The sequence below is a fragment of the Odocoileus virginianus genome, chromosome 17 (genome assembly GCF_023699985.2).
Source record: "Odocoileus virginianus isolate 20LAN1187 ecotype Illinois chromosome 17, Ovbor_1.2, whole genome shotgun sequence".
NCBI classification, from domain to species: Eukaryota; Metazoa; Chordata; class Mammalia; order Artiodactyla; family Cervidae; genus Odocoileus; species Odocoileus virginianus.
In genome coordinates, this window is record NC_069690.1 from 52,811,556 (window position 1) to 52,837,160 (window position 25,605).

The 25,605-nt window shown below is 56.9% G+C and overlaps 3 protein-coding genes and 1 pseudogene across 6 annotated transcripts; all 4 read left to right on the forward strand.

Annotated features, from left to right (window-relative positions):
- The first annotated feature begins 2,127 nt into the window (after positions 1-2,127).
- On the forward strand, positions 2,128-6,791 carry MRPL38 (mitochondrial ribosomal protein L38). Its single transcript, XM_020915606.2, has 9 exons — positions 2,128-2,276; positions 2,406-2,585; positions 3,471-3,605; positions 3,685-3,893; positions 4,383-4,455; positions 4,625-4,670; positions 5,567-5,725; positions 5,962-6,098; positions 6,445-6,791. The coding sequence occupies exons 1-9, from the start codon at positions 2,210-2,212 to the stop codon at positions 6,579-6,581; spliced, it is 1,143 nt and encodes a 380-aa protein (XP_020771265.2). The 5' UTR covers positions 2,128-2,209; the 3' UTR covers positions 6,582-6,791.
- A 493-nt stretch (positions 6,792-7,284) lies between these two features.
- On the forward strand, positions 7,285-13,268 carry TRIM65 (tripartite motif containing 65). Of its 3 annotated transcripts, XM_020915602.2 has the most exons (6): positions 7,289-8,579; positions 9,573-9,668; positions 9,922-10,155; positions 10,241-10,415; positions 10,553-10,618; positions 11,203-13,268. In XM_020915602.2, exons 1-6 carry the CDS (start codon positions 8,184-8,186, stop codon positions 11,775-11,777), a joined length of 1,542 nt encoding a protein of 513 aa, XP_020771261.2. In that variant the 5' UTR covers positions 7,289-8,183; the 3' UTR covers positions 11,778-13,268. The 3 variants fall into 3 exon arrangements, with proteins under 3 accessions (XP_020771262.2, XP_020771261.2, XP_070336044.1); XM_020915603.2 differs by lacking the exon at positions 10,553-10,618 and having other exon boundaries at positions 7,285-8,579; XM_070479943.1 differs by lacking the exon at positions 9,573-9,668 and having other exon boundaries at positions 7,291-8,579.
- LOC110152068 (small ribosomal subunit protein eS27-like) lies at positions 12,090-15,331 on the forward strand (annotated as a pseudogene).
- A 4,665-nt stretch (positions 15,332-19,996) lies between these two features.
- TRIM47 (tripartite motif containing 47) lies at positions 19,997-24,519 on the forward strand. Of its 2 annotated transcripts, none has more exons than XM_070479944.1 (6): positions 19,997-20,751; positions 21,725-21,820; positions 22,114-22,344; positions 22,524-22,722; positions 23,191-23,265; positions 23,552-24,519. In XM_070479944.1, exons 1-6 carry the CDS (start codon positions 20,062-20,064, stop codon positions 24,190-24,192), a joined length of 1,932 nt encoding a protein of 643 aa, XP_070336045.1. In that variant the 5' UTR covers positions 19,997-20,061; the 3' UTR covers positions 24,193-24,519. The 2 variants fall into 2 exon arrangements, with proteins under 2 accessions (XP_070336045.1, XP_070336046.1); XM_070479945.1 differs by having other exon boundaries at positions 19,998-20,751; positions 23,194-23,265.
- Positions 24,520-25,605: the final 1,086 nt, after the last annotated feature.

A 25,605-nucleotide genomic window follows, 5' to 3' on the forward strand; every position in this document is an offset into this window, starting at 1 on the left:
CTTCGGCTGCTGTGGATGAAAACCAAATTCAAGGCGTGGGCACTTCCTGCTGGATGAAGAGACCCCTCACACCATTTCTGTGTGAATGTGAGGGTCAAGCTTCTGCTAGTACCAGAGCAACTGAACAGGTCACCAACCCTGGTTGGGACATCAGGGAAGCCTTCCTGGAGGGACCACTTAATTAATCTCTCAGTCCAAAACTTTATTCCCTTTCCTTTACCTTCTGACCTCAATCCTGTGCTAACTGGACACTAATCAAACAGAGTCAGATGACTAAAACTGCTAGTGTTGATAACATCGTTAGTATACTAAAATTGCTACAATAGATATCACTGTTAATGTGCAAACTTTGACTGTTTCTCCAGGACAAGATGAGGTAACAGACCCCCTCAAGCCATGGACCACCTGGCTAGAGAGTCATAAACCAGAAACATCCAGATACCCAAAACTTCAATTAAGAAATGTCATGGGGGGATGGGATGGGGAAAAAGTCACAAAAGGATAATTAACCCCAGCTTCTTTGTTCTAGCCTTTTTTTTTTTTTTTTAATTTTTATTAGTTGGAGGCTAATTACTTTACATCATTACAGTAGTTTTTGTTATACATTGATGTTCTAGCCTTAAAAAAAAAAAAAAAAAAAAAAAATACTCTCCGAACTCAAAGACCAAGTTGGGGTAGATCTGAGGCTTGTCTCCCACTCCCCTCCTTATTGGTGTCCAGCAATAAGTCTTTACTTTGCCACAAACCAAACCCACTGTCAGAGTCTGGGTCTGCATCATGTGCACACCAGCCCTTTGCTAGGTTATCAAAGGGTTGGTGTCATGGGAGCCTGAATTTCAGGACAGAGGAGCTAGAGCAGAAGAAACCACTCCAGGTCACTGGGGTGCCAAGTTTTATCTTGTTAGAACCTGATCCCAAGAACAACACAACCCTGAAAAGGTTTCAGTTCAGTTGCTCAGTTGTGTCTGACTCTGCAACCCATGGCCTGCAGCATGTCAGGCTTCCCATTCCATTACCAACTCTCAGAGCTTGCTCAAACTCATGTCCACCCAGTTGGTGATGTCATCCAACCATCTCATCAGGCAGAGGCAAAAAAACTGGAGGTAATCAAAAGCTAACACATATAGCACAGTTTTGGAGGAGGGAATGACAACCTATTCCATTATTCTTGCCTGGAAAATCACACGGAGCCTGCAGGGCTACAGGCTACGAGGTGGGAAGGAGTCAGACACGCCGAACCAGCTCGAGCACACATGCCACAGTTTGGTCTTCCCTGGGGGCTCAGGCAGGAAAGAATTCACCTGCAACGCAGGAGACCCAGGTTCCACCCCTGGGCGGGCAAGATCCCCTGAAAGGAAATGGCAGCCCACTCTGGTATTCTTTCCTGGGAAATCCCATGAACAGAGGACCCTGGTGGGCTACAGTCCTGTAGGATCACGAAGTGTAGGGCAGGACTGAGCGACTAACACTTTCATACCACAGCAAATGCTTTATATATGTTAATTCATTTAACACTTAACAGCCTTTATGAGATAAAGCACTATTACTACCTACTTTCTTTCCGAGTGAGGTAAACTGCAAAGGCGAAGGGAAAGTCACATCCCAGAATATGAACCCAGGCAGGGGAACCCGAGGCCCTGTTCATAACCCCTACCGCTGCCCGTGCTGCTACACCACGGCAGGGGCTGAGGACGCTGCCTTCAGGGCTTGGGAGACCCTTCGCGACCCCATGGACTATACAGTCCATGGAGTTCTCCAGGCCAGAACACTGGAGTGGGTGGCCTTTCCCTTCTCCGGGGATCTTCCCCACCCAGGGACTGAACCCAGGTCTCCCACGCTGCAGGAGGATTCTTTACCAGCTGAGCCACCAGGGAAGCCCAGCCCCGATCCCCGCAAAACGGGCGGACCTTCTCCAGTGGCGGCGGCTACAAGCCCGGCCGACAGCCCCCCGTCTGTGTCGCCCCCTGGTGGCCGGCGGCAGGCATGGGGCGGGACAGCTCGCAGCTCCGCCCCGCCACCCACCGGGTACTTCCGAATCAGGGGAGCCGGGTACCCGCAGCCACCTCCAGCCCGGAAGAGGAGGACTTCGGGCCCAGGACGGGGGCGGGGCTCTGAGGACGCGGGGGCGGGGCCTGCGCCATGCGCTCAGGCGCCGCTCCGGCCACCTCTGCGGGGTCCTCGGAGAGGCGGCACGCCAGCCTGAGGGAAGATGGCGGCCCCCTGGTGGCGGGCCGTGCTGAACGGCAGCCGGAGTTGGCGGGGCTTCAGCACCTCAGGTGAGGGCTGTTGGGGGCTAGGGGCTCTTGGAGGTCCCCGTCCAGCCGAACCCTGGGGCTCGAGCCGGCTCCCGCTCCGGGCCTCCGCGGGGGCCGGGGCCAGCCTGATGTCCTGCTTTCCTCTCGCAGCCGCCCTGAGCCGCCGGGCCGCTCCTCTGGGGCCGATGCCCAACGAGGACATCGACGTGAGCAACCTGGAACGGCTGAAGAAATACCGCAGCTTCGACCGCTACCGGCGCCGGGCGGAGCGGGAGGCGCGGGACGCGCACTGGTGGCGGACGTACCGGGAGCATTTCGGGGAGGAGTCAGGTGGGGGTGTCCGGAGCTGGGCTGTGACCCCACCGCCTTGGGACTCGGAGGCTAGGGGGAGTGGATTCCGCCGGCGTGCTCCCGGCCAGCATTTTTTCATAACTTTTGGCCCCCCTCCTTGGAAAATTCTCTTTTCATTATTAGCTTTCCACCTTTGATCATTCTACACCGAAAGTCCTTTCCTGCCCAACCGCCCCCATCCCAATTCTGGGTTGGAACGCCCCTCTGTGCTCCTGTGACAGTGTTGATGTCACCTTGGGCACAGTGCATCCTGACTCTTCGCTGCTTCCCTCCCAGACTATGAGCTCTCTAAGGACGGGGAACTTGTCTGCCTTGACCACCACTAGATCTCTATACCTGCCACAGATGACCAATACTTTGCTGAGTTAAATTGAAAGCCCCCGGGATGGTGACTCGGGGACCCTGCACGGACAGCTGTTAACAGGCTTGAAGGTGATCCTAGCTATAATTAGGTCACCATCCGCCTGGGTTTCCCATGACCTAGACAAAGAATGCTCTGAAGGAGGACATGGCAACCCACTCCAATGTTCTTGCCTGGAGAATCCCACGGACAGAGGAGCCTGGCGGGCTACAGTCCATGGGGTCGCACAGTCAGACACTACAAAGCGACCTAGCACACATGCATGCAGACAGATGTAACCTTGCAGACAGATGTAATCAGAAAATAGAATCTCATGGTGTATCCAGTTTACTTAGTGACTGGAACGAGTCCAAATCTGTGAAGCTGACAACACAGTATGTTTTAGTTTTGTGAATTAAAGGCCAAGCTTTAGTAGCAGAGTTTGCCTAGTGAAAGGAAAAGTATGGACAGGGAGCTTAGCTAAGCCCTGATTCCACTTTGTCCAACACATCTTCCCTCCGCAGATCCCAGAGACAAGGTTGACATTGGGTTGCCTCCACCTAAGGTCTGCCGGACCAAACAGTTGCTGGAACGGAAGCAGGTTCTGCGGGAGCTTCGGGCCTGTGCGGAGGAGGAACGGGCTGCTCGCCTCCGCACAGGTAAGCCTTCCAGAGGGAGGGGGTCCTGGGTGTGTCCCTGCCGCCACCCTGCATCCCAACCAGCATCATTCCTTTCCAGCAAGCATCCCCTTGGAGGCCGTGCGGGCCGAGTGGGAGAGAACCTGTGGCCCCTACCACAAGCAGCGTCTGGCCGAATACTATGGCCTCTATCGGGACCTCTTCCATGGGGCCACCTTCGTGCCCCGAGTCCCCCTGCATGTGGCCTATGCCATAGGCGAGGACGACTTGGTACCTGTTTACTATGGCAATGAAGTCACTCCAGCTGAGGTAACTGCTGGCCTGTGCCCCTTCCTGCCCTGTGTGCACAGACATATCCCACCATGAGGCCAGAGACAGCTCCTTTTTGAAAGCGTTTACAGAGGCGGTTTTCATGGTGGTCAAGGGCACAAGCACAGCGTCTGTGTAAGCTCGCCTGGGGTTTTCTTGTTCTCCGTCTCGTTTTGATTTCCCAATAAACAACACCATGATAAAGCAATCACAAAGAAAGGAATGTAAAATAAAAGAAGCTCCATCTGAGTGCCCTCCCGGCCATTGGCCTTCTTGTGGTTCAGATCTCTGGATAGGCAGCTCTGGAGGGCTCTTTGGATAAGTCTTTGCTCACTTGCCTCTCAAGGGACTGTCCAGGGCACTTGGTCCAGAATGGGCTCTTATTTCTCCAAGGCTCCCTCAGGCTCCTGCCCTCCAGAGTAAAGGTCTGTTTAAAACGGCTTGTCCGTCCCTCATGGGGTGACAGCGCCCTCATTCTTGCCCCACCAGGCTGCCCAGCCCCCGGAGGTGACCTATGAGGCAGATGAGGGCTCCATGTGGACGCTGCTGCTCACCAACTTGGGTAAGGGTCTGGGGGCTCACAGGGACGCCTGCCTCCCTCACCTCCCTGGGGAGGCCCTGAGGAGCTGGGGAAGGGGCCAGGTGGAAAGCTCCAGCCCCAGCTCCTTCCAAGGGAGGAGGAGGGAGGGGGGCAGCAGAGCCTGTAGTCAGTGGGGTGTGTTTGTGTGTAGATGGACACCTGCTGGAACCAGACGCCGAGTACATGCACTGGCTGGTGTAAGTACCTGGGACAGGGGTGTGGCTCAGCATTCGAGGAGGTTCTGGCATCCTCGAAAGAGCTGCAGCTGAGTTTGAGTCTTGGCTCAACCATGGATCAACCACCACCTCCCAGCCCTGGAGGTGGTCCCTCACCTCTGCTTCCTGAGGGTGTCAGGGGCCCTGAAGGGTGATGCAGGGGCTGATCCAGGGTACAGAAGAAAAGCAGGCAATGGGTTTCGGCCCTTCCCACAGGCCTCTCTGTCTCTCTGAACTCATTTCCTCCCCTGTGAAGCTAGGGTCATGTCACCATGTGCCTTAGCCACTCTGAGGGGCTCAGGGACAAGCACATGGGAAAGGAGACCATGAGAGGCCCCTGGCACCTGTGGGCTGCCTTTTGTTTGCTCAGTGACCTTTGGTTCTGAGCACCAGGCCTAGAGGCAGAGGTCAGGCATTTTTATCCAACTGCAGTGACCACCCTGTGCAGCAGGCCCTCTGGCGAGTTGTGCCTGGGACAGGTACAGCGGCCATCCCAGTGCCAGGCTGGGCAGACATTCCCTGGCAAACCCAGAGCCTTCGGGACGTCAGGAGAGAAGCGCTGGCCTGGCTCTCTCGCCTGAGCGGCCGTGCCGCCCCACCAGCCCCCCCGGCGCCAGGAAACCAGCTGCTCGAGCTTGCTCTCATCCTGACGGTTCCTGGGGCTCTCGTTGGACTCTGAGCCCCTACTTTTCCCCCCACACGACTGCTCTCCATCTGAGGGTGTACAAACGCTTTTCTTCCTACCTGATTGTGTAGTGGAGATAATCTTAGGGTCCTCCTGGGGGCAGTTGTAGCAATCTCTAGGGAGCACTGGGTGGGGATGTTCCTGCTGCCGCCTGCGGTGAGTGACAATTAACAGATGCTTTTTCTCCCACCAGCACCAACATCCCAGGCAGCAGGGTGGCTGAAGGACAGGAGACGTGTCCCTACCTCCCCCCCTTCCCCGCCCGAGGCTCCGGCTTCCACCGCTTTGCCTTCCTTCTCTTCAAGCAGGACAAGCCAGTTGATTTCTCCGGGGACGCCCGGCCCTCACCCTGGTAATCGGTGCCTCCCCACCCCAGCTCCCCCCAGGCTCAGGCCAGCTTCCCAGTGATGGTCAGTCTCCCTCAGGCCTCCTCTCTCATCACTTGGGCCTGGAGGCGAGCAGAATGGTAGCTGTGCTGTGCTAGGCAGGCCCTAAGGGGCGTCTCAGCATTGCCTGTGGGACCAGAGGTGGGGTGTGGGGCTCTGGTCCCCCCGCCCGCAACTCTCAAATGCTCCCCTCCTCCTGCAGTTACCAGCTTGCCCAGCGGACCTTCCACACTTTTGATTTCTACAAGAAACACCAGGATGCCATGGCCCCGGCTGGCCTGGCCTTCTTCCAGTGCCGCTGGGATGACTCCGTCACCCACGTCTTCCACCAGCTGCTGGGTGAGGGCCGAGTGGGCGACGGGGGGCGGCTGGTCTGAGCACACAGGCCTCCCCTGACACCAGCTGCTGGGTGAGGGCCGAGTGGGTGAGGCGGGGGCGGCTGGTCCGAGCGCACAGGCCTCCCCTGACACCAGCTGCTGGGTGAGGGCCGAGTGGGCGGGGGGGGAGCGGCTGGTCCAAGCGCACAGACCTCCCCTGACATGCCAGGAGTGCCTGTCAGCGGAGGGCCACCAGCAGGCATGCCATTCCCGGGTGGGCTGGCCGGGCAGTCCCCCAGAGCAGGCAGACAGACGGGCTCAGGCCAGCAGCAGTCCACACCCAGGCCTCTCCTTCACTCTTCCTGCAGACATGCGCGAGCCTGTGTTTGAGTTTGTGCGGCCTCCCCCTTATCACCCTAAGCAGAAGTGCTTCCCCCACCGGCAGCCCCTGCGCTACCTGGACCGGTACAGGGTCAGTCAGGAACCCACCTATGGCATCTACTGAGTGAGCGGAGTGCCCCCGCCTCAGAGCGCACTGAGTTCCTCAGGCCACCCTGCCGGGCTCTGCAGGCGGGGGCAACAGAGACCCAGCGCCGAGGGGCCAAGCGCTGGGGTTCTCCTGCCTGAGGCCGCCTGCTGCCACCCTCCCAGCAGGCTCAGGGCGTGGGGGGGAAGAAGGTTGGGGGTAGGGTTTCCAATAAAGATTTTTGCTGTAGCTGGTCTGTGTTTCTGTTCTGGCAATGGCCAGAGCGCCCCCTGCTGGAACCCTGTTGCTTTATTGGCGGGCAGAGGGCTGCCTCCCACCCCGGCAGGTGCCCCCTCACCTCTGCTTCCTGAGGCTGTCAGAGGCCCTGTGATCCAGTGCCTGAAGAGGTGTACAGAAGAAATGCAGGTGGTGGGCCCTGGCTGCTCCCACAGGCCTCTTGAAAGAAATTTGCCAGCCCTGGGCATTGACCCCTTGCCAGCTTTTCTCAGGCTCCCAGCCTCCAGAAGCTTTGAAACAGAAGGTTTGTCAGGTGGGGCACAGGCAGGTCTCAGAGGTCTCTGGGCACACTGCCCTGCTCAGGGCCCTGGAAGCTCCTGCATGCTTTCTGGGTGGTTAGGGTATTTCTCTTCTCTAAAGAAGAAGATTGCCAAGGAGCCACTTAAGAGATCAGAAAGAAACTATAAACATATTACAAAACAAGACAATACGAGGTTTGCTGTATTGAAGTGAAAGGATGTCCTGCCTCTTGCACTGGCCCAGCACACTGCCAGGGATGGTGGGTTAGTGGTCAAGACCCCCTCTGCTCAGCTGCAGAGGAACCAACTCTCTTAAGAAGTGGGGTTCCAGAACAGTTTGGACCTGCAAACAAGGAACTCTTCCCCAGCACAGTATTCCAATTGCAGTTGAAGACTTTTGAGTTTCCATTAAAGGGGGTAGGGAGGAACTGCTATTTTCTGGTCTCTGTCTCTTGGTAACCAGACATTCCCACCTCACTGTTTACTTTAAAAGAACCAAAATTAGGCATAGCCTAGAGAAGGGAGACACCCTAGTCTGGCAAGTGCCTGACACTCAGCTTAAGGAAAAAAGTGCAGCAGAACCCCATGGGTCTGGAGGGCATTTAATGAGCACAAGCTGTGTGCCCAGTGCTCTGCCAGGCAGCCCCACGTGCTGTCCTGATTGATTTAATGGCCAAAACCCCTGGGAGGTAGACAGCTGTTGTCAGTGTTACTTGTGTTAGATTTTCAGAAGAGGTTCTAGTGGTGGCCCTTAGCCAGGAGGAGGCTTGAAAGCCCAACGAGTCTCCCAAGGCTCTAGTCTCCAGAACCTGGGGCCAGATCCCCTGCACGGGAGCTGTTGGAGTGAGGATCTCGGGAAGCGGGATGAAGTCCCAAGGTGGGACCAGAGAGAGCTAGACCCCGTCTCCCAGCCTGGGCGGCAGAAGGCAGTCGGAGCCGGAGCCGTCGGCGCTGTGGAACGGGCGTGCTGCGGCGGGCAGACGCTGGGAGCTGCGGCTGGTCTGGTCGGACGGGAAAAAAGGTCGTCACCCCGGCGGGTCCTCGCTCCTCCCGGCGCCCGCGGTCCCTTTAAGAGGCCCCGTCCTTCCTTCCGCGCGCCGCCGCCATGGCCGCGCAGCAGCTGGAGGAGAAGCTGACCTGCTCCATCTGCCTGGAGCTCTACAAGGAGCCGGTGACGCTGCGCTGCGGCCACAACTTCTGCGGGGCCTGCATCCGGGACTGGTGGGGTCGCTGCGAGAAGGTGTGCCCCGAGTGCCGGGAGCCCTTCCCGGACGGCGCCGAGCTGCGCCGCAACGTGGCTCTGAGCGGCGTAGTAGAGCAGCTGCGCGCCACGCCCGGCCCCGGCCCCGATCCCGGCCCCGGCGCGCGCTGCCCCCGGCACGGCCGGCCGCTCGAGCTCTTCTGCCGCACCGAAGGCCTCTGCGTGTGCTGCGTGTGCACCGTGCGTGAGTGTCGCCTCCACGAGAGGGTGCTGCTGGACGCGGAGCGCCGGGCGCGCGAGGTGACTCGCTGGGGACCCGCACAGCTCTCTGCGCCCGGGCGGGGGCGGGCAGCTTCAGCCGCGGGCTTGGCCCTGTTTTGATTCCGTGTTGAGAGGAGGTGGCGGTCAGGACACGGATGCTTGGAATAGAGATGTCAGGGCCGGTGCCAGGTCCAGGGTAAGGATACGGGAGTGAGTAGCTGGGATGGAGTGAGGAGGTCAAGGAGCCCAGAGCCGAGTGCTGGAGGACAGACAATCCCCGTGGATGCTGAGGACGCAGTCAGGACAAGAGGTTACTGCCTTGGGGGCTGAATACAGTGCACGGAGTGTGGAAGTTTGCAGGGAGGAATAGGTGGTACAGCTGGACGGCAGAAGCTCTGAAGGAGCTAGAACTTGGCTAGCGGAGGGGCAGTGATGCTGGGGTGTGAGGGCAGGACTGCGCCCTTGGGGGAGAGTCAGGGTGAACCAGGAAACACTGCCCTGCCCCTTTCTACCTCCAGCATGTTGTCCTGTGCTGGAGGCTCTGCAGCTCGGACTGAGGCGTGAGCATTACACTTGGGAAGATCCAGTCATCTGGCCAAGTTATGGACTTCCCTGATCTGCTTCCTCATCTGTGAAGCGGGGATAACATGGGTCTCTCACTTCAGGGTGTCGCCGGGACAAACAGAAGCAAGACAGGCTCTTGACCGGGTGCAGGGCCCCAGGTCCTAGCGGGGGTGCCGTCCTGCAGTCCTGAGAGTATAACCATGTTGCTCGTGTTCAGCCCAAGGTTTCTGTACCACCTGGGCACCACTCTGCTCCTGGTGGGGCAGGGGCTTTGTCTAGGCCTCCCTGGGACCCTGACCCAGTTCCCCCAGGGCTCAGAACCAAGGCTGATGCCCTGTGTGTGGGCCTCACCCGGGTGGCACAAGAAGGGGAGGCTGAGCATCTGCAGGTGCTTGCTGATTGACTGAGGGGGGACTTAACAGCCAGTCCTGGCCCCCTCTTGTCACTCATCCCCCGGGGGGCCCACAGGCCCAGCTGAGAGCCACGCTGGAGGCCACTCAGCAGCAGGCTGCCCAGGCCAAGAGGCAGCTACAGGAGCTGCAGCAGCGAAGCAGCCAGATCCAGGTACCAGGCCTGTCCCCCGGCCACCACCCCCCCATGTCCTCGTGCGTGTCCTTCAGGCGGCCACCAGCCAGCCCCTGCGACACTGGGCAGTAGGCATGAGCTACCTTGAAAATGCCTCCCAGCAGCAGGAAATGAAGAGCCGGGGGGGGGGGGGGGGGGAGCAGAGAGACCTTGGCTCCCCAACTCCCCACCCTTCAGCCCAGTGGGCAGCCCAGGGCCCTAGCTGTCCTCAGCTCCTCCTGTGCCCACCCAGAACTCAGCCTGCACCCTGACCTCCGTGGTCTCTGGCAAGATCAGCCGCCTGCTGCAGGCCCTGGAGTTGCAGCGGGCCAGGGCTCTGAGGGACATCAATGTGGCCAAGACCCAGGCCCTGGAGCAGGCTGAGGAGGAGGAACAGCGCCTGCAGCGCCACCTGGAGGCCATGTCTCTCTCTGATCGCAGGATTTGCCACCTCCTGGAGCATCTGGATGACCAGACCTTCTTCCAGGTACCAGGCCTCCGGGAGGCAGGCCGGGGGGCCACTGGGCCTACCATTTGTGCCCGGGCTTACTGCAGCTGTCCCCTGCGCTCAGGAATCACAGCAACTTGTGCCCCCAGGCCCTCTCGGGCCACTGACTCTCCCACAGTGGGACGAAGATCAGCAGCTGGGCGGTCTGAAGGAGTTACTGAGCCAGCTGTGTGCCCTCCTCCTGGAAGATGGAGCTCACCCTGGAGGACCAGCTGAGGCTGCTGACTTGGGCTCCGTGGGTAAGGCTGATCCCAGACCTCTGCCTGCCCCTCTGGGCCCAGCAAACCTCCCACTGGGGGTGGGAATGGAGTCAATGGCCTGGCCCCTATGAGCGCTCCTCCTGATGACTCCCCTAAAACCCTGCTTTGCCCCGTAGAGGCCCCAGGTCCCCTGGCACCAGTCCTGAGCCCCGTGTGTCCACTGAGGAGGAGACTCTGGCAGAGTAAGGAGGCCTAGAGCACACGTGTGTCTGCACCTGTGTGAGCATGTGTGTGTGAGTGCATTGTATGTACATGAGGGTACATGTGTGTTCATGTGTGTACTGTGAGCACATGTGTGTGTCCCTGTGCGTGTGTCGGGGGGCACCTACTGTTTCCTGCCTATTCTGTCCAGGAAACCTGCTTCACGCCCCTCCCTAGGGCTGGCCTTGCACCCACTTCCCCGCATACCTGTTGCCGGTTGTGCACCCTGCAACATGCAGCCTGTGTAGCGTTTAAAGAGATTCTGGGTGCACGAACCTGGGATCGATCACGATTCTTCCACTTACTATGAAGTTAGGTTAGCTTTCTGAACCTCAGTTTCCTCATCTGTGAAATGAGCCTGATGGAAAGTTCCACCTCAGGGGTCACACAGAGGATCAGATGCTGAGATGATGCCCACGTTCGCTCAGCTTCCAGTGACCCCCGCAGATGTCTGGGGGGGTCCGTCGATGGAAATTCAATTGCTGCCTGTCCCCTCTGAGAACAGAGTGACGGCCAGGCACAGGTGCCCTTACTCACTCACCTTCCACCCGCCTCTGCCCAACAGATTATCGCAACCTGACCTTCGACCCTGTCAGTGCCAACCGCCACCTCTACCTGTCTCAGCAGGACCAGCGAGTAAAGCACCTTCTAAAGCCCCGGGGCCCAGACAGGCCAGGCAGCTTCGAGCTCTGGCAGGTGCAGTGTGCCCAGAGCTTCCAGGCCGGGCAGCACTACTGGGAGGTGCGTGCATCCAGCCACTCGGTGACACTGGGCGTCGCCTACTCGGAACTGACGAGGCGAAGGCAGGGGCCCCACACGGACAACATCGGCCGCGGGCCCAGCTCCTGGGGCCTCTGCATTCAGGAGGACTGCACCCAGGCCTGGCACGACGGGAAGGCCCGGCGCCTCCCAGCCGTGTCAGGGCGGCTCCTGGGCGTGGATTTGGACATGGCCTCTGGCTGCCTCACCTTCTACAGCCTGGAACCCAAGACCCAACCCCTGCACACCTTCCATGCCATCTTCACCCGGCCCCTCTACCCCATTTTCTGGCTCCTCGAGGGTCGGACCCTGACCTTGTGCCATCAGCCCGAGGCCACCCTCCCTCGGGGGCTCCAGGAAGCGGCCTCGGGGCTCAGCTGAGGAAAGCAGGGGATGAGTGCCACCCACCCTGGTGACCCGGTGCCACCATTCCCGTGGGCCCCAGAACTGCCCCAGCTGCTCCCCTGAGGACCTGAGGCCACAGCTCTGATGGGACCAGTTGTTGGCTGGAAGACCGACTCAGGAGCCGGCTGGGCCACAAGGAGAGAGAGGCGGGAGGAAGCCTCCAAGCTGGAGTTCCCCTTCCCCTCCTCTCTGAAGGGGGCGGGGCTCAAGGGAGGAAGATGGGAGCTCAGTTCTAGGGCTGCCTGGACCTCAGAGAACCGCGCGGTGCCCAGGTCCTGCGGGGGCGCCATGCAGCGCAGGACGCACCACAGCGGGACGGAGTCCCTCGCGGGGCGACACCAGTTTACCTCCTGCCGAGACAGTGTAGGCCTTCCTGGAGGCAATCTTGAGAAGGTTGATTTTTACCTTCTCCCTCCTCATCTCTTTTCTATTTCCCTTCACATTTTGGTGAAGGAGATGGTTTCGTCTTCTCTTTTACTTTGTACATCCTGTGCTCATATTCTATAAACAATCGTGTTTTTCTGCATCTTCTATTTAACATAAGCATTTTCCACATTGTTCAGATTTTCTCCCTGAATGACCACGACATAAACGGTCATTCTAATGACAAAGACAAATTTTATTTATTTTTTTTGACAAATTTTAATCAGAATTTGTTTACCCATTATTTTTTCTCCCTGAATGACCACGACATAAACGGTCATTCTAATGACAAAGACAAATTTTATTTATTTTTTTTGACAAATTTTAATCAGAATTTGTTTACCCATTATTGGACTTCAAAATGTTTTTATTTGGGGGCTCTAAAAACATGGCCATGATGACTTTCTTGAAGGCGGGCACACCCTGCAGCACGCGGGGTCTTAGTCCCAGAACCAGGGATCACACCCGTGCCCCTTGCAGTGGAAAGTCAGAGTCTCAACCACTGGGCTGGGGAGGTCTTGAGATGACGACTTTCGAGCCGGAAGTTTTGGCCATATTTATTGCCCTGTGCGTGGGCTACATTCCCTAAAGAGGAATCGCTCAACAGAGACACAATGGAGACTTGAAGATTTTATTTTTATACGAGGGACTGAAATGAAGAAACCTTGAGTCGGGCCAGCTGGTGCTTCTGCCCCCCCAGTCCACCAGCCAATCATCAGGGCATAGCCTCAGCTGCCATCATCCTCATCTCATCCCTACCCGGGGCGTGGGCATCAAGTGTAGGTGCCAGCACAGCTCCCGCTCCTTTTATTTTGGATTTTGCCATTCAGAACATGTTTCCCTGCAGGTCCTCGTACACGTTTTATCTTGTGTTTCTGGAGGCGAGGGTGCTGTGTCATTGGGGAGCAGTAATTTTGTACAAGAAAGTACTTGATCAGGGTAGTAGTCCCAAGGATGTCTGCTTTCTAATTTTTTACACTGTACATGCATGTTTTATATACTCGTGTGTAAGTATTTGACAGTAAAGGCTTTTTTAGAAAAGGATGACATGCAAAAATACTCCAAAAATTACAAAATATTTTTATATTTCTATAAGATAGATTTCCCTTCCTACATTGTCACTGGTCCCTGATGCTGCCGCATTACAGACTCCACCTCGTGGCCTCACTTATCAGTTCTTGGGTTTAAGGGCGGGGCCAGGCCTCTGATTGGTGCAACCTGGGCAAGGAGCTTCCAGAAAGATTCCTAAGGTTGGGAGGTCCGCAAACAGGGTAAGATGGTTCTAACTCTGGACCGACAGTGTGACAGCTGGGTTAACAGCAGGAGCTGAAAGCCCCGGCAGGGTAGATACAGGATTGGACTGGCCAGGTAGCCATTATTGCTGGCTACCCCAGTGGACAGATTCTAACCATCCCTCCTGATCCCAGAGCCCCTACACAGATGTCCAGCTAGCCAAGCCCACAGAAAGAGGGACAGAGAGAGGAAGAACAGCCCCCTCCCTGCTTCCATAGTGAAAGTGTCTTGGGTCACTTAATCTATGGATTTACTCTCTTATTGGGTTGTTGGTCCTTTCCACGTTGTCCTGTGGGAATGTTCTACACTGTGACCATTGACTTTTGTTTACATGACACTACTGCCTTTTGTCGGGGGAGGGTGGGTGCCATGCCATGTGGCACGAGGGACCTTCGTTCCCTGACCAGGGGTTGAACCCACTTCCCTGCACTATGAGCTCAGAGTCTTAACCACTGGCCTACCAGGGAAATTCATATTTTTATGAACTCCATAGAGTGCTATGGAGCAGTGTTCCCCATGTCAGTGTGAGGGCGAGAATTAACTCTCCTGGACAGTTACTTCAGATTAAATTCTCTCAGCCCTGCTGATTCTACAACTCTCCACCTCCTCACCAGGAAAAAATGCCTTGGTGTAGAGGAGAAACATGGGCTCTGGGGCATAACATTTGTAAAGGGGACACATCTGATGAGCCTAGGAGTATTTCCAGCATCTCTGCTCCACTCCTCACAGTTTCTGGGCATCTGTGAGGCAGAATCAGGGGGGTGGGCATAGGAACAGAACAAGAGAAGGGAAGGGCAGGAGAGATTTTAAAGGACAGGGGCCTCTGGGGCTGGAGGATTGGAAGCCAGAGAGGGGAGGGGTAAAGAGAATCAGAGGCTATCCTGCCTGTGGAGGGAGGAACGGAAAGGAGCAGCATGGTGACCAGGAAATGTGGCTTCAAGTAACGCAGGGCTGGAAACTAGAATACAATGGAGCCAGGTCTTTGAGACTCTGAGGGAGGAAAGGATTTCTATTCAGAATTCCATACCCAGCCAAACTGTCAATCATGGGTAAAGCCTGAACATAGACATTTGCAGACACTTCCGCATCCATTACCAGGAAATTCCCAGAGGATGTAATTTTCAAAAATAAAGAAATAAATCAATGAAGGGAAGGGGAGCCCCAGGATCCAAGCAATGGGGAATTCAACATAAAGGAGAAATGATAAGGAATCAAAATCTTGCTTCCTGACGGTGATGAACTTGCCATGAGAACGTGCCTCTCGCAAAGGATGTCCTTCATCCCTCTCAAGAAGAGGAGAAGAGGAAACACCAGAAGAAGTGCCTGGTGCAGAGCCCCAATTCCTATTTCATGAATGTGAGATGCCCAAGATGCTATAAAGTCACCCACGACTTTAGCCACACACAAACAGTAGTTTTGTTGCTGGTTGCTCTCCTGTCCCCTGACAGCCTACAGGAGGAAAAGCAAGGCTTCCAGAAGGATGCTCCTTCAGACAGAAGCAACACTGAAAGTACCCTGCATCAGAACGAATGGGAAACCATCCCAATAAACACATTTTGGATATATATAAAATCAAAATCTCCAGAAATACAAGTACAAACATCCAGATGTTCAAGCTCACACCTGTGTGCTTTAGGGATATGGAAGTAAGTGCTAGAAGCTACAGAAGGGTTGAACCTAGTTGTCCATGGGAGCAAGAATCTGAAAAAGGTGGGATACAGGACTGCAGCTTTTATTATATGCCTCAATAAATTGTTTATTTTTCAGATACTCTAAATATATTATTTTGAAATAAATACATATGTTTTAAAGTACATCAGTAGCATAAAGAAGAAGTGCTGTTGTGGGATATGGCTTGGTTCTCATTTCCTTTTTCCAGAGATTCAAGCAAAGCTAAGCTTGGTTTGCTAAGTACTATTGTTTATTCAACTGCTTTTGCAGTTCATTTTTGTTTCTGCTTGATTTTTTCTTTTTTAAGCAGTACTGCAGTCAGGGTCATTTATGAAGTTTAGGATCATTTTCAGGGTGCACATTCTGGGTTTAAGTTCTGCCTCCTCTGCAAGACTAGGTGTGTGACCTCTGGCAAGATATGTAACCTGTTGGAATTCCATCTCCCCTCCTTCATGAGTCCTGGGGAGGACAGAGTGAGACGCAGCCGTGAACAGAGTGTCAGTTACTTAAGAGCCAATTCATTTCAAGAATAATGAATAGAGGGCTTCCTTGGTGGCTCAGTTGTAAAGAATCCAGCTGCCAATGCAGACGACACGAGTTTGACCCCTGATCCGGGAAGATCCCACATACCGCAGGGCAATTAAGCCCGCAACTACTGAAGTAGTGCCGCAACTACTGAAGCCCAGGAACTCTAGAGCCCGTGCTTGCCGCAACTAGAGAAAAGCCTGCATAGCAGCCAGCACAGCCAAAAAAAGAATAATGAATATATTGGGCAACTTTAAAAGCTTCCATAATGGAAATGAGATATCAAAATGCCACCACCCTGACAAATCACATCTCCAGGCATTCCTGGAGGAGTACGCCCTCCTGAACAGGCTGTGAGGTGGGGAACGGAGGGAGGAACTTGTCCCCTGTATGTACCCCCAAACCCGAGTGGCGCCTCCTTACCCCTCCAGAGCCAAGCAGGTCTGTGGTCTCAGCAAGCCCACGCAGCCTGGCTGCCAAGCCTCTGATGTCTGAGCCTCTGAACCATCCCTCATCTTGGCAGACAAGGGACAATCAAGATCAAGTGCTCCTTGCGGAAACTACTTATGGAACTCATTACACGCCTCTCTGCCTAACTAGGCACACCCAGGCTGGTTCACCCTGCTGCTCTGCCCAGAAGGTCTTTTCCCACCCTAGTTTCAGCACGCCTCCAAGCCGCAGCTGTCTGTGGAAGCCCAACTCAAATGACACTTCCTCCACGAAGCCCTCCATGACTTCACCCCTACCCACTTTCCACAAATTCCTCGGGAGTGGATCCCACCCCTCTTTAAATATTTAACAGATCTTAGTTTTCTTCTCTCCTTCCAGGAGACTCTGCACAGAATAATTTTAAAGCAGATTTTATATTTTTATTGGAGTGTAGCTGTTTTCCAATGCTGTGTTAAGTTTCTGCTGTGTAGCCAGATGAATCAGTTATACGTATACACAGATCCCCTCTTTGTGGGTTTCCTTCCCATTGAGGTCACCGCGGGACACTGAGGAGGGTTCCCTGTGCTGCGCAGTAGGTTCTCATTTTATGCATAGAAGTGTATACGCTTTGCATTGTACACAGTGAATCCCAATCTCCCAATTGTCCCACCTCCTTCCCCCGGGTAAGTGTGTTCTCTATATCTGTGACTCTTCCTGCTCTGGATTTTTTGTTTTTTGACTGAGCCTCATGGCTTGCGGCGGAGAAGGCAATGGCACCCCGCTCCAGGACTCTTGCCTGGAAAATCCCATGGACAGAGGAGCCTGGTAGGCTGCAGTCCATGAGGTCGCTAAGAGTCGGACACGACTGAGCGACTTCACTTTCACTTTTCACTTTCATGCATTGGAGAAGGAAATGGCACCCCACTCCGGTGTTCTTGCCTAGAGAGTCCCAGGGACAGGGGAGCCTGGTGGGCTGCCGTCTGTGGGGTCGCACAGAGTCGGACACAACTGAAGCGACTTAGCAGCAGCAGCGGCAGGGCTTGTGGGGTCTTAGTTTGCCGATCAGGGGTTGAACCAGAGGTACAGCATTGAAAGCACCAAGTCAGCGCCTGGACCATCAGGGAATTCCCCCTAAGTTAGACATGTTTAACCCAGGGTTTTGAGGAGGTGGGAATCCTCTTTATTTTCAATGTCCTCTAATGGTAATCTAGCATTTCTTTCTATTACAAATGGAGAAAACACAGCACAGTGATATTAGCCATAGCTATGACTTGTCACCAATGAAAATGACAGATTTTTCATAGCATGTTACAGAAGTGACAGAGAACTTGAAATATGCTTACATTCGTCACTGTCTCAAAAACGTAGTAATTCTTAGGCTTCCATCAGATCTTGTTATTTGTTCTTGTGTTAAAGAAACACAGATATAACTTTATCACAAATTTGTTTTCTTTATATTTTGTAACTGTATTTCAATGTAATTGATTGCCATGGAACCCTGCATATTTTATTTTGTGCATTTAAAAGCATTACTCTGGGGACTTCCCTAGTGGTCCAGTGGTTAAGACTCCACACTTTCCCTGCAGGGGGCATGGGTTCGATCCCTGGTCAGGAACTATGATCCCACAGGCAGCACAGCATGGCCAAAACATAGAAGAATAAATGTATAAAAATAAAAACATTACTCTGGAAAGACGTCTGAGACTACACTAGGCTTTGAGAAGGGCCCTGGAGGAATCAGAAAGGCTAATCCCCACCTCTATGTGGATCAACCCTCTCCATCTGTGTATTCCTTCCACTCTGGCCTCTCATCGCAGGATGTCTGCAGGCCTGGGTGTAGGAAGCATTGCCTCAGCTATTTTATTTGTTTTTAATGAATTTTTCAAACATAATTTTATTTATGTATTTTTGGCTGTGCTGTGTCTTCATTGCTGCTCGGGCTTCTCTCTAGTTGCGGCGAGCAGGGGCTACTCTCTAGCGGCCGTGCACAGGATTCTCTCGTTGCAGAGCACAGGCTCCAGGGGGCTCGGGCTTCAGTAGTTGTGGCACGTGGGCTCAGTTATCGCGGCTCCTGAGATCTGGAGCACAGGCTCAATGGCTGTGGTGCGGGAGCTTGGTTGCTCTGTGGTATGTGGGATCTTCCTGGATCAGGGATCTAACCGGTGTCTCCTATGCTGGCAGAGGAGACTGAGCCACAAGGGGAACCTGTTTTATGAACTTTTAAAATAGTTACAAGTTTACAGAAAAGTTGCAAAGATCACTCAGAATTCCCCTATTCCTCCCTCCCAATTTGTCCTTTTGCTCACATCATGACCATGGTACATTTGTCACATTGAAAGAGTCAATATTGATACATTCTTATTAACTATATTCCATCACTTATTTGAATTTCCTGTTTCCCCCTAACATCCTTTTTCTCTCTCAGGAACAGTCCAGAATACACAGGACATTTAGTTATCATGTCTCCATGGACTTCTCTTGGCCGTGATGATTTTTCAGACTTTCCCTGCTTCTGTTTGATGGCCTTGAGAGTTTCAAGGGGTTCTGGTCAGGCGCTGTGTAGACTGTGTCTCCATTGGGATTTGTCTAAAGTTTTAATCATAATTAGAGTGGGGCTGTGGGTAGGAAGACCACATCATATCCACGGTACTTACTGCCCGACATGACTTATCACTGTTGGTGTTGACCTTGATCACCTGGCTGGGCTCGTTTTCATCACTACACACTGTCAACTTACTCTTCCGTTCCCTTTGGAAGAAAGTCACTCTGCACCCTCCACACGTACAGAGTGGGAAGCCATTCTCCATCTTGGAGAATGTGCCAAAACTGTTTAGAATTCCTCTGAGTGGGAAATTTGTCTATTTTCCCTCATTTATTTATTTATCCAGAGATTTATTTATAACAGCATGAACTCATGGAAGTTTATTTTATACTTAGGGTTACAACCCAGTGCCCCTTTAGTTATTTTGTTGCCATTCTAGTTTTTTTTTTTAATTTAACATTATGGAGGTATGGTTTACATATACTAAAATGCACCATTTTAAGTGCATAGTTAGACTAGTCTCGCCAAACGCGTCCACTTGGGGAACCCACAGCCCGAGCCCCTGGCACATCACGTGAGTGTCCATGGGCTGGATCTGAATTCCTAGGACAGTGGACTTTGAGGACGACATCAACTTCCCATTTTAAGTTTAGAGAAGCCCAAGTTCCCCACCCGAGGTAAATAGAGTCACTAAGAGGCAAAAACATATGCCCATCAGCAGTTATTTTTCCCTGCAGCTCAGCAACTTTGTCTTTTTTCTTTTTACATTGATTTGGCTGAGCCAGGTCTTGGCTGTGGCACGCAGCATCTTTGATCTTCCTTGTGGGCATGTGGAATATTTAGTTGCTTAGTTGCAGCATGTGAGATCTAATTCCCTGACCAGGGATGGAACCCGGTTCCCCAGCATTGAGAGCGCCGGGAGTCTTAGCTACTGGACCACCAGGAAGTCTCAGCAGCTTGGCTAAAGGTGCTGCGGAGGGGTTTGGAGCGCAAAGGTGCCTGCCTGACACCGTGCGGTCGCCCAGCCCCTCTGGAGGCCCTGGCTGGCCATGGGGTGGACCCCCATCGACGGTCATGGAGGGGTGAATTCCTCCCCTGCTTTCAGTGGGGCCCCTCCAGTCGCCTTCTCTGCCCTCCCTCTCACTGCTCTTTCCTCCAGGAGCCCCTAGGGGTCAGACTGGGGCCCAGAGCCCACCCCACGCTGTCCGGGCCGGGGCCGGGTACAGGCCGGCCTTTTTCGCTGGGGGGCGGTCCGAGCCGCGGGCGGGCGGGGGCCGGACCCTTGGCCTCTGTCCCAGGGGGCGGCGCCGCGTCGCGAACGGTCCGGGTCCCTCCCAGGCGCGAGCGGCGCAGGCGGTGCGCCGCGGCCGCGGAGCCATGGACGGGAGTGGGCCCTTCAGCTGCCCCATCTGCCTGGAGCCGCTCCGGGAGCCGGTGACACTGCCCTGCGGCCACAACTTCTGCCTCGCCTGCCTGGGCGCGCTCTGGCCGCACCGCGGAGCGGGTGGCTCCGGCGGCCCCGGAGGCACGGCCCGCTGCCCGCTGTGCCAGGAACCCTTCCCCGACGGCCTCCAGCTCCGCAAGAACCACACGCTGTCCGAGCTGCTGCAGCTCCGCCAGGGCTCGGGCCCGGGGCCCGGCCCCGGCCCGGCCCCGACCCCGCCGGCCCCGGCCCCGGCCCCCGAGCCGGCAACACCCAGCGCGCCGCCCAGCGCCCCGGAGCCGTCGGCTCCCTGCGCGCCCGAGTCGTGGCCGCCCGGCGAGGAGCCGGTGCGCTGTGATGCGTGCCCCGAAGGCGCCGCCCTGCCCGCCGCTCTCTCCTGCCTCTCCTGCCTCGCGTCCTTCTGCCCCGCGCACCTGGGACCGCACGAGCGCAGCCCCGCGCTGCGCGGACACCGCCTGGTGCCGCCGCTGCGCCGGCTGGAGGAGAGCCTGTGCCCGCGCCACCTGCGGCCGCTCGAGCGCTACTGCCGCGCCGAGCGCGTGTGCCTGTGCGAGGCCTGCGCCGCCCAGGAGCACCGGGGCCACGAGCTCGTGCCGCTGGAGCAGGAGCGCGCGCTCCAGGAGGTAGGGCGCGGGCGCGCCGGGCGGGCTGGGGCGGGTGATGGGCCTCGCTTGCCAGCCGAGGACCCCTCATTGCTTTGCCATCCTTAATTCCCCTCTCTAACCTGAGGATCTCTGCGGTGCTTTCCAGCCCTGACGGTCATCCGCTCGCTGTGGGACATTCCTCTCGGGATGAGAATGGGGGTTGGAGGGACCCAGTGAGAACTCGAAAAGGGTGCAAAAATCGGGCTGGGAGACTGAGGCTGGGGTGGAGCCCATGGTGGGGGGAGGGGTTAAAGGAGCCAGGTGGGGTCCGCAGAGTCCCCGGCGGCCGCCGGTGCCTCGGCCGGGCTCCCGCCGGTCCCGCTCAGATCTGCCTGGGCTGAGGGTCTGGATGGGTGTGGCAGACGACAGACGTGCCGCAGAGGGTGGACCGAGCACACAGACCGCTCTGTCCGGCTCTTCCGGGGGCTGGTGGTGGGCGCATGAGCTGGCTGTCCGGCCCTGTTACCTCCGCCCCCAGTTTCCTTTGGCCCCCGGCCTGGTCTTGGCGCCTCAGGCCTTGGGATTTTCCGTCTCTCCTGCCTGAAGTGGTGACTCATAAGGCCCAGGGGATTTGCCCGGAATCCCCATTTTTCAGGCTTGGATTGGGGACACAGACTCTTGGGGGACAGTGATTCCCAGACAGTTTGAATGGCGGCTTGCGCATCCCTCCTCACTTTCTGTTTCTTTCCCATGGAGGGAAGTTCTCAAATCATAGTGAGCAACATGGAGGACCTGGAGGGCCCTGGACTTGCTCACCAGTTAAAAGAGGGGAGGCAGGCAGCCCACAGCCCACCAGCCTGCCCTCTCCCAGGCATTCAGAAAGGGCAGGCATTCAGAAAGGGCAGCAGTCCACCTGGACCCAGATACCACTCCTGGTCACCCCCACCTCCCCCTTGGTGAGGCCCGGGACCCTACTTCCAGACCCCTTTCTCCTCGAGGGTGTCGTCCACAGGCCGAGCAGCCCAAAGTCCTGAGTGCCGTGGAGGACCGCATGGATGAGCTGGGCGCAGGCATCGCTCAGTCCCGGCGCACGGTGGCCCTCATCAAGGTCAGATCCCATCCGCCCCCGCCCCCGTCCACCCCTACCGCAGGCTGCCTGTGCTGTGAGCTTTCAGCATGGCACCATCTACCCCAGAGGAGCACGTGCCCAGGGCATGGCCCGGCTCCACTGAGCACGCCTGCCTCCCCCCTAACCTGGCGCAGACCCAGGGTAGGTCGGGCTGGTGCCTCTGTCCACCTCCGCCCTCAATAAGACAGGGTGGGAAGGGGGGGGGGGTCTGAGAAGGTGGCCAAAACGTCGTCGGGGTGTTCTCTGCCCTCACTCTCCACCGTACTGTGCAGAGCGCAGCCGTGGCAGAGCGGGAGAGGGTGAGCCGGCTGTTTGCCGAGGCTGCGGCCGCCCTGCAGGAGTTTCAGACGGAGGTGCTGGGCTTCATCGACGAGGGGGAGGCGGCCATGCTGGGCCGCTCCCAGGGCGACCTGCGGCGGCAGGAGGAGCAGCGGAGCCGACTCAGCAGGGCCCGCCACAACCTGAGTCAGGTCCCCGAAGCCGACTCGGTCAGCTTCCTGCAGGTGAGGGCAGCTCCGCGGGCGCGGCGGGCACCGAAGCGGGGAGGCAGCGGGAGGAGGAGGCCGCCGGGGGTGGGGGGCTGCCTTCAGGGCTGTGCTGGCCTCCTAGCGGAGCTGTCTGTCTCCTGCCCGGAGGAGCTGCTGCGGCCCCGCTCGACCTTAAGGGCGTCTGTCTGACACAGGAGCTCCTGGCACTCAGGCTGGCCCTGGAGGAAGGGTGCGGCCCCGGGCCCGGACCCCCGAGGGAGCTCAGCTTCACCAAGTCCTCCCAGGCTGTGCGCGCCGTGCGGGCCGTCCTGGCTGCGGCCTGTTCCAGCCAGTGGGAGCAGCTGCGGGGGCTGGGCGGTGATGAAGACGGGCTGCAGAAGCCGGGCACGGAAGGTGGGCGCCCCCCGCAAGTGACTCACCCTTCCCCAGGCTCCCCGCACAGGGCCCCAGGCCCAGTGCCCGCTCAGGAGGTAGAGGATGGAAACTGTGCCTAGCGCAGGGTGGGACCCCAAATCCTGCCAGGGACTGGAGCCACCACCCTGTAATCACGAGTCAGCTCCTTTGGTCACAGCCCAGGGGGCAGAGAAGGCCTGGCCTGGCACGCCCTCTATTCAGAGGGGCTAAAGCCCAGGGACGACCTGGAGCGGGGTGGGGGTGGGGAGGGGGCATAGAACAAGGACCAGGCACTCGTGTGAACACAGGGTACTGTATTTGGGCATGTGCCTGTCCCCAGGTGGCCTGGGGTGCTGGGAGGATGGAGGAGGAGGAGGATTTCAATCACAGGGTCAGAGGGGGGTTGCCTTGCGCAGCCCAGCCACAGGCAGCTAGGGAGACCCCCTTCCAATGTCTCCTTTTCTGTAGCAGACGCTGAGTCCCAGGACCCCGACAGCACCAACAACCTAGAGAGTGAGGCTCCCAGGGATTACTTCCTCAAGTGTAAGTTGACACCTGGGTTCGCCAGGATGCTCACCTGGGTTCTCCCAAGGCTGCTGGGCTGGGCCCTAAGTGCCCAAGGGCCGGGATTCCTGTCCCTGGTTCAGGGGGTGAACTAGGTCAGCTCACAGGGGGCTCCCCGCAGTGGCTGAATTGTGCCGGTTGCAAATGACGGGAGAGGTGTTTGGGGGAGGTGGGCCCCTCGGGGAAAGGCGGGCCCCTCGGGGAAAGGCTGCCCCATCTGACCCTGGACCTGAGCCCCGCGTTTCTCTCTGGTCCGTGGGGGCAGTTGCCTACATCGTGGACTTGGACAGTGACACAGCCGACAAGTTCCTGCAGCTGTTTGGAACCAAGGGCGTGAAGAGGGTGCTGTGTCCTATTAACTACCCCGAGTCGCCCACCCGCTTCACCCACTGCGAGCAGGTGCTGGGTGAAGGCGCCCTGGACAGGGGCACCTACTACTGGGAGGTGGAGATCATCGAGGGCTGGGTCAGTGTGGGGGTCATGGCCGAAGACTTCTCCCCACAAGAGCCCTACGACCGGGGCCGGCTGGGCCGCAACGCCTACTCCTGCTGCCTGCAGTGGAACGGTCGCAGCTTCTCCATCTGGTTCCACGGGCAGGAGGCACCCCTGCCGCACCCCTTCTCACCCACCGTGGGGGTCTGCCTAGAATACGCCGACCGAGCCCTGGCCTTCTACGCTGTACGGGATGGCAAGATGAGCCTCCTACGGAGGCTGAGGGCCTCCCGGGCACGCCGGAGTGGCATGCCGGCCTCCCCCGTCGACCCCTTCCAGAGCCGCCTGGACAGCCACTTTGCAGGGCTCTTCACGCGCAGGCTCAAGCCTGCCTTCTTCCTGGAGAGTGTAGACGCCCATCTGCAGATCGGGCCCCTCAAGAAGTCCTGCATATCCGTGCTGAAGAGGAGGTGATGTGGGGGCCCAGGGCCTCCTCCCACCACTGACCCAGCTCCCAGGAAGCTTGCTTCTCTGCACTCCTGGTTTGAACCAGAGAAGGCACCAGCCTCGGACCCCCACACATTCCCCAGCCTTCTCATTCCTAGAGGCCTCCACCTTCTGTACCCAAGGCCTTCCACCACTCAGGGAGGAGGCCCCCCAGACCCTGTCCCCCTGCAGGCCTTGTTTCTGGGAGAATGCAGCTTGGACATTTCCAGGCTACCCTGATCCCCCCCTCCCAGGTTCCTGGGACAGGGCCTGGCACATAGTAGGTGCACAATAAACGTTTGGTGTATGAACGACTCCCTTTTCTACCCTTCTCTCGTTCGTGCTTAGTTGTGTCCCACCCTTTGTGACCTCATGGACTGTAGCCCTCCAGGCTCCTCTGTCCATGAGATTTTCCAGGCAAGCATACTGGAGCGGGTTACCATTTTCTCCTCCAGGGGATCTTCCCGACCCAGGGATCGAACTTGAGTCTCCTGTATTGGCAGGCGGATTCTTTACCACTGAGCCACCTGGGAAGCACCCTTCTCAGCACCCACCAAGAATTCCCAGTGCTTCTCATCTTTCCTGAGCTGGTCTTGAAAGGCAGGAGAAGGGAGCAAGGCCCTGGTCCCAGGATTCCTACTGGGCGGGAGAGACCTGGCCCAGGAAAAGGAGGCTGAAATGGGGTGCCTACCCTTTGCACACCCCCTACTCCCAGGTTCTGAACAAGGAGAGCCAGAGGTGGCTTCCTGGAGGGGTCCAGCCCCACAGTCATTCTGGCTGCCCGCGTGTTTGCTTTGGATGGTCTGGTGCCCACCAGCTATTTTCATCCTTGTTGCTATAGCCTAGTTCTGGAACCTGCCGAAGGGTGTCTGCCCAAGATTCAGTGCAGACCTCACACCCCGCAAAAGCAGGGCAGGACTCCTGGGCGTGGGCAACAAAGTCGGAGACCTAGAGCTGTTTTCATATGCACACCTTCTCAGCTCATGAGGGCTGCAGCCGAACCAACCCCAGGGTGTGGCTGGAGCTGGGAATGTCTTCCCTAAAAGGACCTGTCTCTTCCTTCGAAGGCTGCCTCACATCTCTGCACCAGCTGGGCGGCTGGAACGGGGCTCAGCCTCCACGCTGGGGAGACCCCGGGCTCTGTGCCCCAGGAGAGCCTCTGCCTCTCTCTCAGGAAGGTCCAGGGACCCGTGCGGCCCTAGGACCACTCCCCACCCAACCTCATCACAGCTTGGGACACCTGCGTGCTGATTTCAAGGCAGAGAACTTGCTTCCTGAGGCTACAAGCTGTGTTCCCAGGCCAACCTCCGCCGCCCGGGGGGTTCTCGGTGACTCAGGTGCACCCCAGGGAGGGCCGAGCCTGGAGAACAGGGGCAGACAGAGGCCTCTGAGCCCCGGGCC

What these genes read in the sequence shown, in the direction of transcription:
- MRPL38 (XM_020915606.2), top strand. Translation starts at nt 2,210, where the DNA reads ATGGCGGCCCCCTGGTGGCGGGCCGTGCTGAACGGCAGCCGGAGTTGG. An exon ending in GCGGGGCTTCAGCACCTCAG is followed by an intron (nt 2,277 to 2,405) that starts GTGAGGGCTGTT and finishes TTCCTCTCGCAG; the next exon opens with CCGCCCTGAGCCGCCGGGCC. An exon ending in GCTGCTGCTCACCAACTTGG is followed by an intron (nt 4,456 to 4,624) that starts GTAAGGGTCTGG and finishes GTTTGTGTGTAG; the next exon opens with ATGGACACCTGCTGGAACCA.
- TRIM65 (XM_020915602.2), top strand. Translation starts at nt 8,184, where the DNA reads ATGGCCGCGCAGCAGCTGGAGGAGAAGCTGACCTGCTCCATCTGCCTG. An exon ending in TGCTGACTTGGGCTCCGTGG is followed by an intron (nt 10,416 to 10,552) that starts GTAAGGCTGATC and finishes TTTGCCCCGTAG; the next exon opens with AGGCCCCAGGTCCCCTGGCA. An exon ending in GAGGAGGAGACTCTGGCAGA is followed by an intron (nt 10,619 to 11,202) that starts GTAAGGAGGCCT and finishes TCTGCCCAACAG; the next exon opens with ATTATCGCAACCTGACCTTC.
- TRIM47 (XM_070479944.1), top strand. Translation starts at nt 20,062, where the DNA reads ATGGACGGGAGTGGGCCCTTCAGCTGCCCCATCTGCCTGGAGCCGCTC. An exon ending in AGGAGCGCGCGCTCCAGGAG is followed by an intron (nt 20,752 to 21,724) that starts GTAGGGCGCGGG and finishes TGTCGTCCACAG; the next exon opens with GCCGAGCAGCCCAAAGTCCT. An exon ending in ACTCGGTCAGCTTCCTGCAG is followed by an intron (nt 22,345 to 22,523) that starts GTGAGGGCAGCT and finishes TGTCTGACACAG; the next exon opens with GAGCTCCTGGCACTCAGGCT.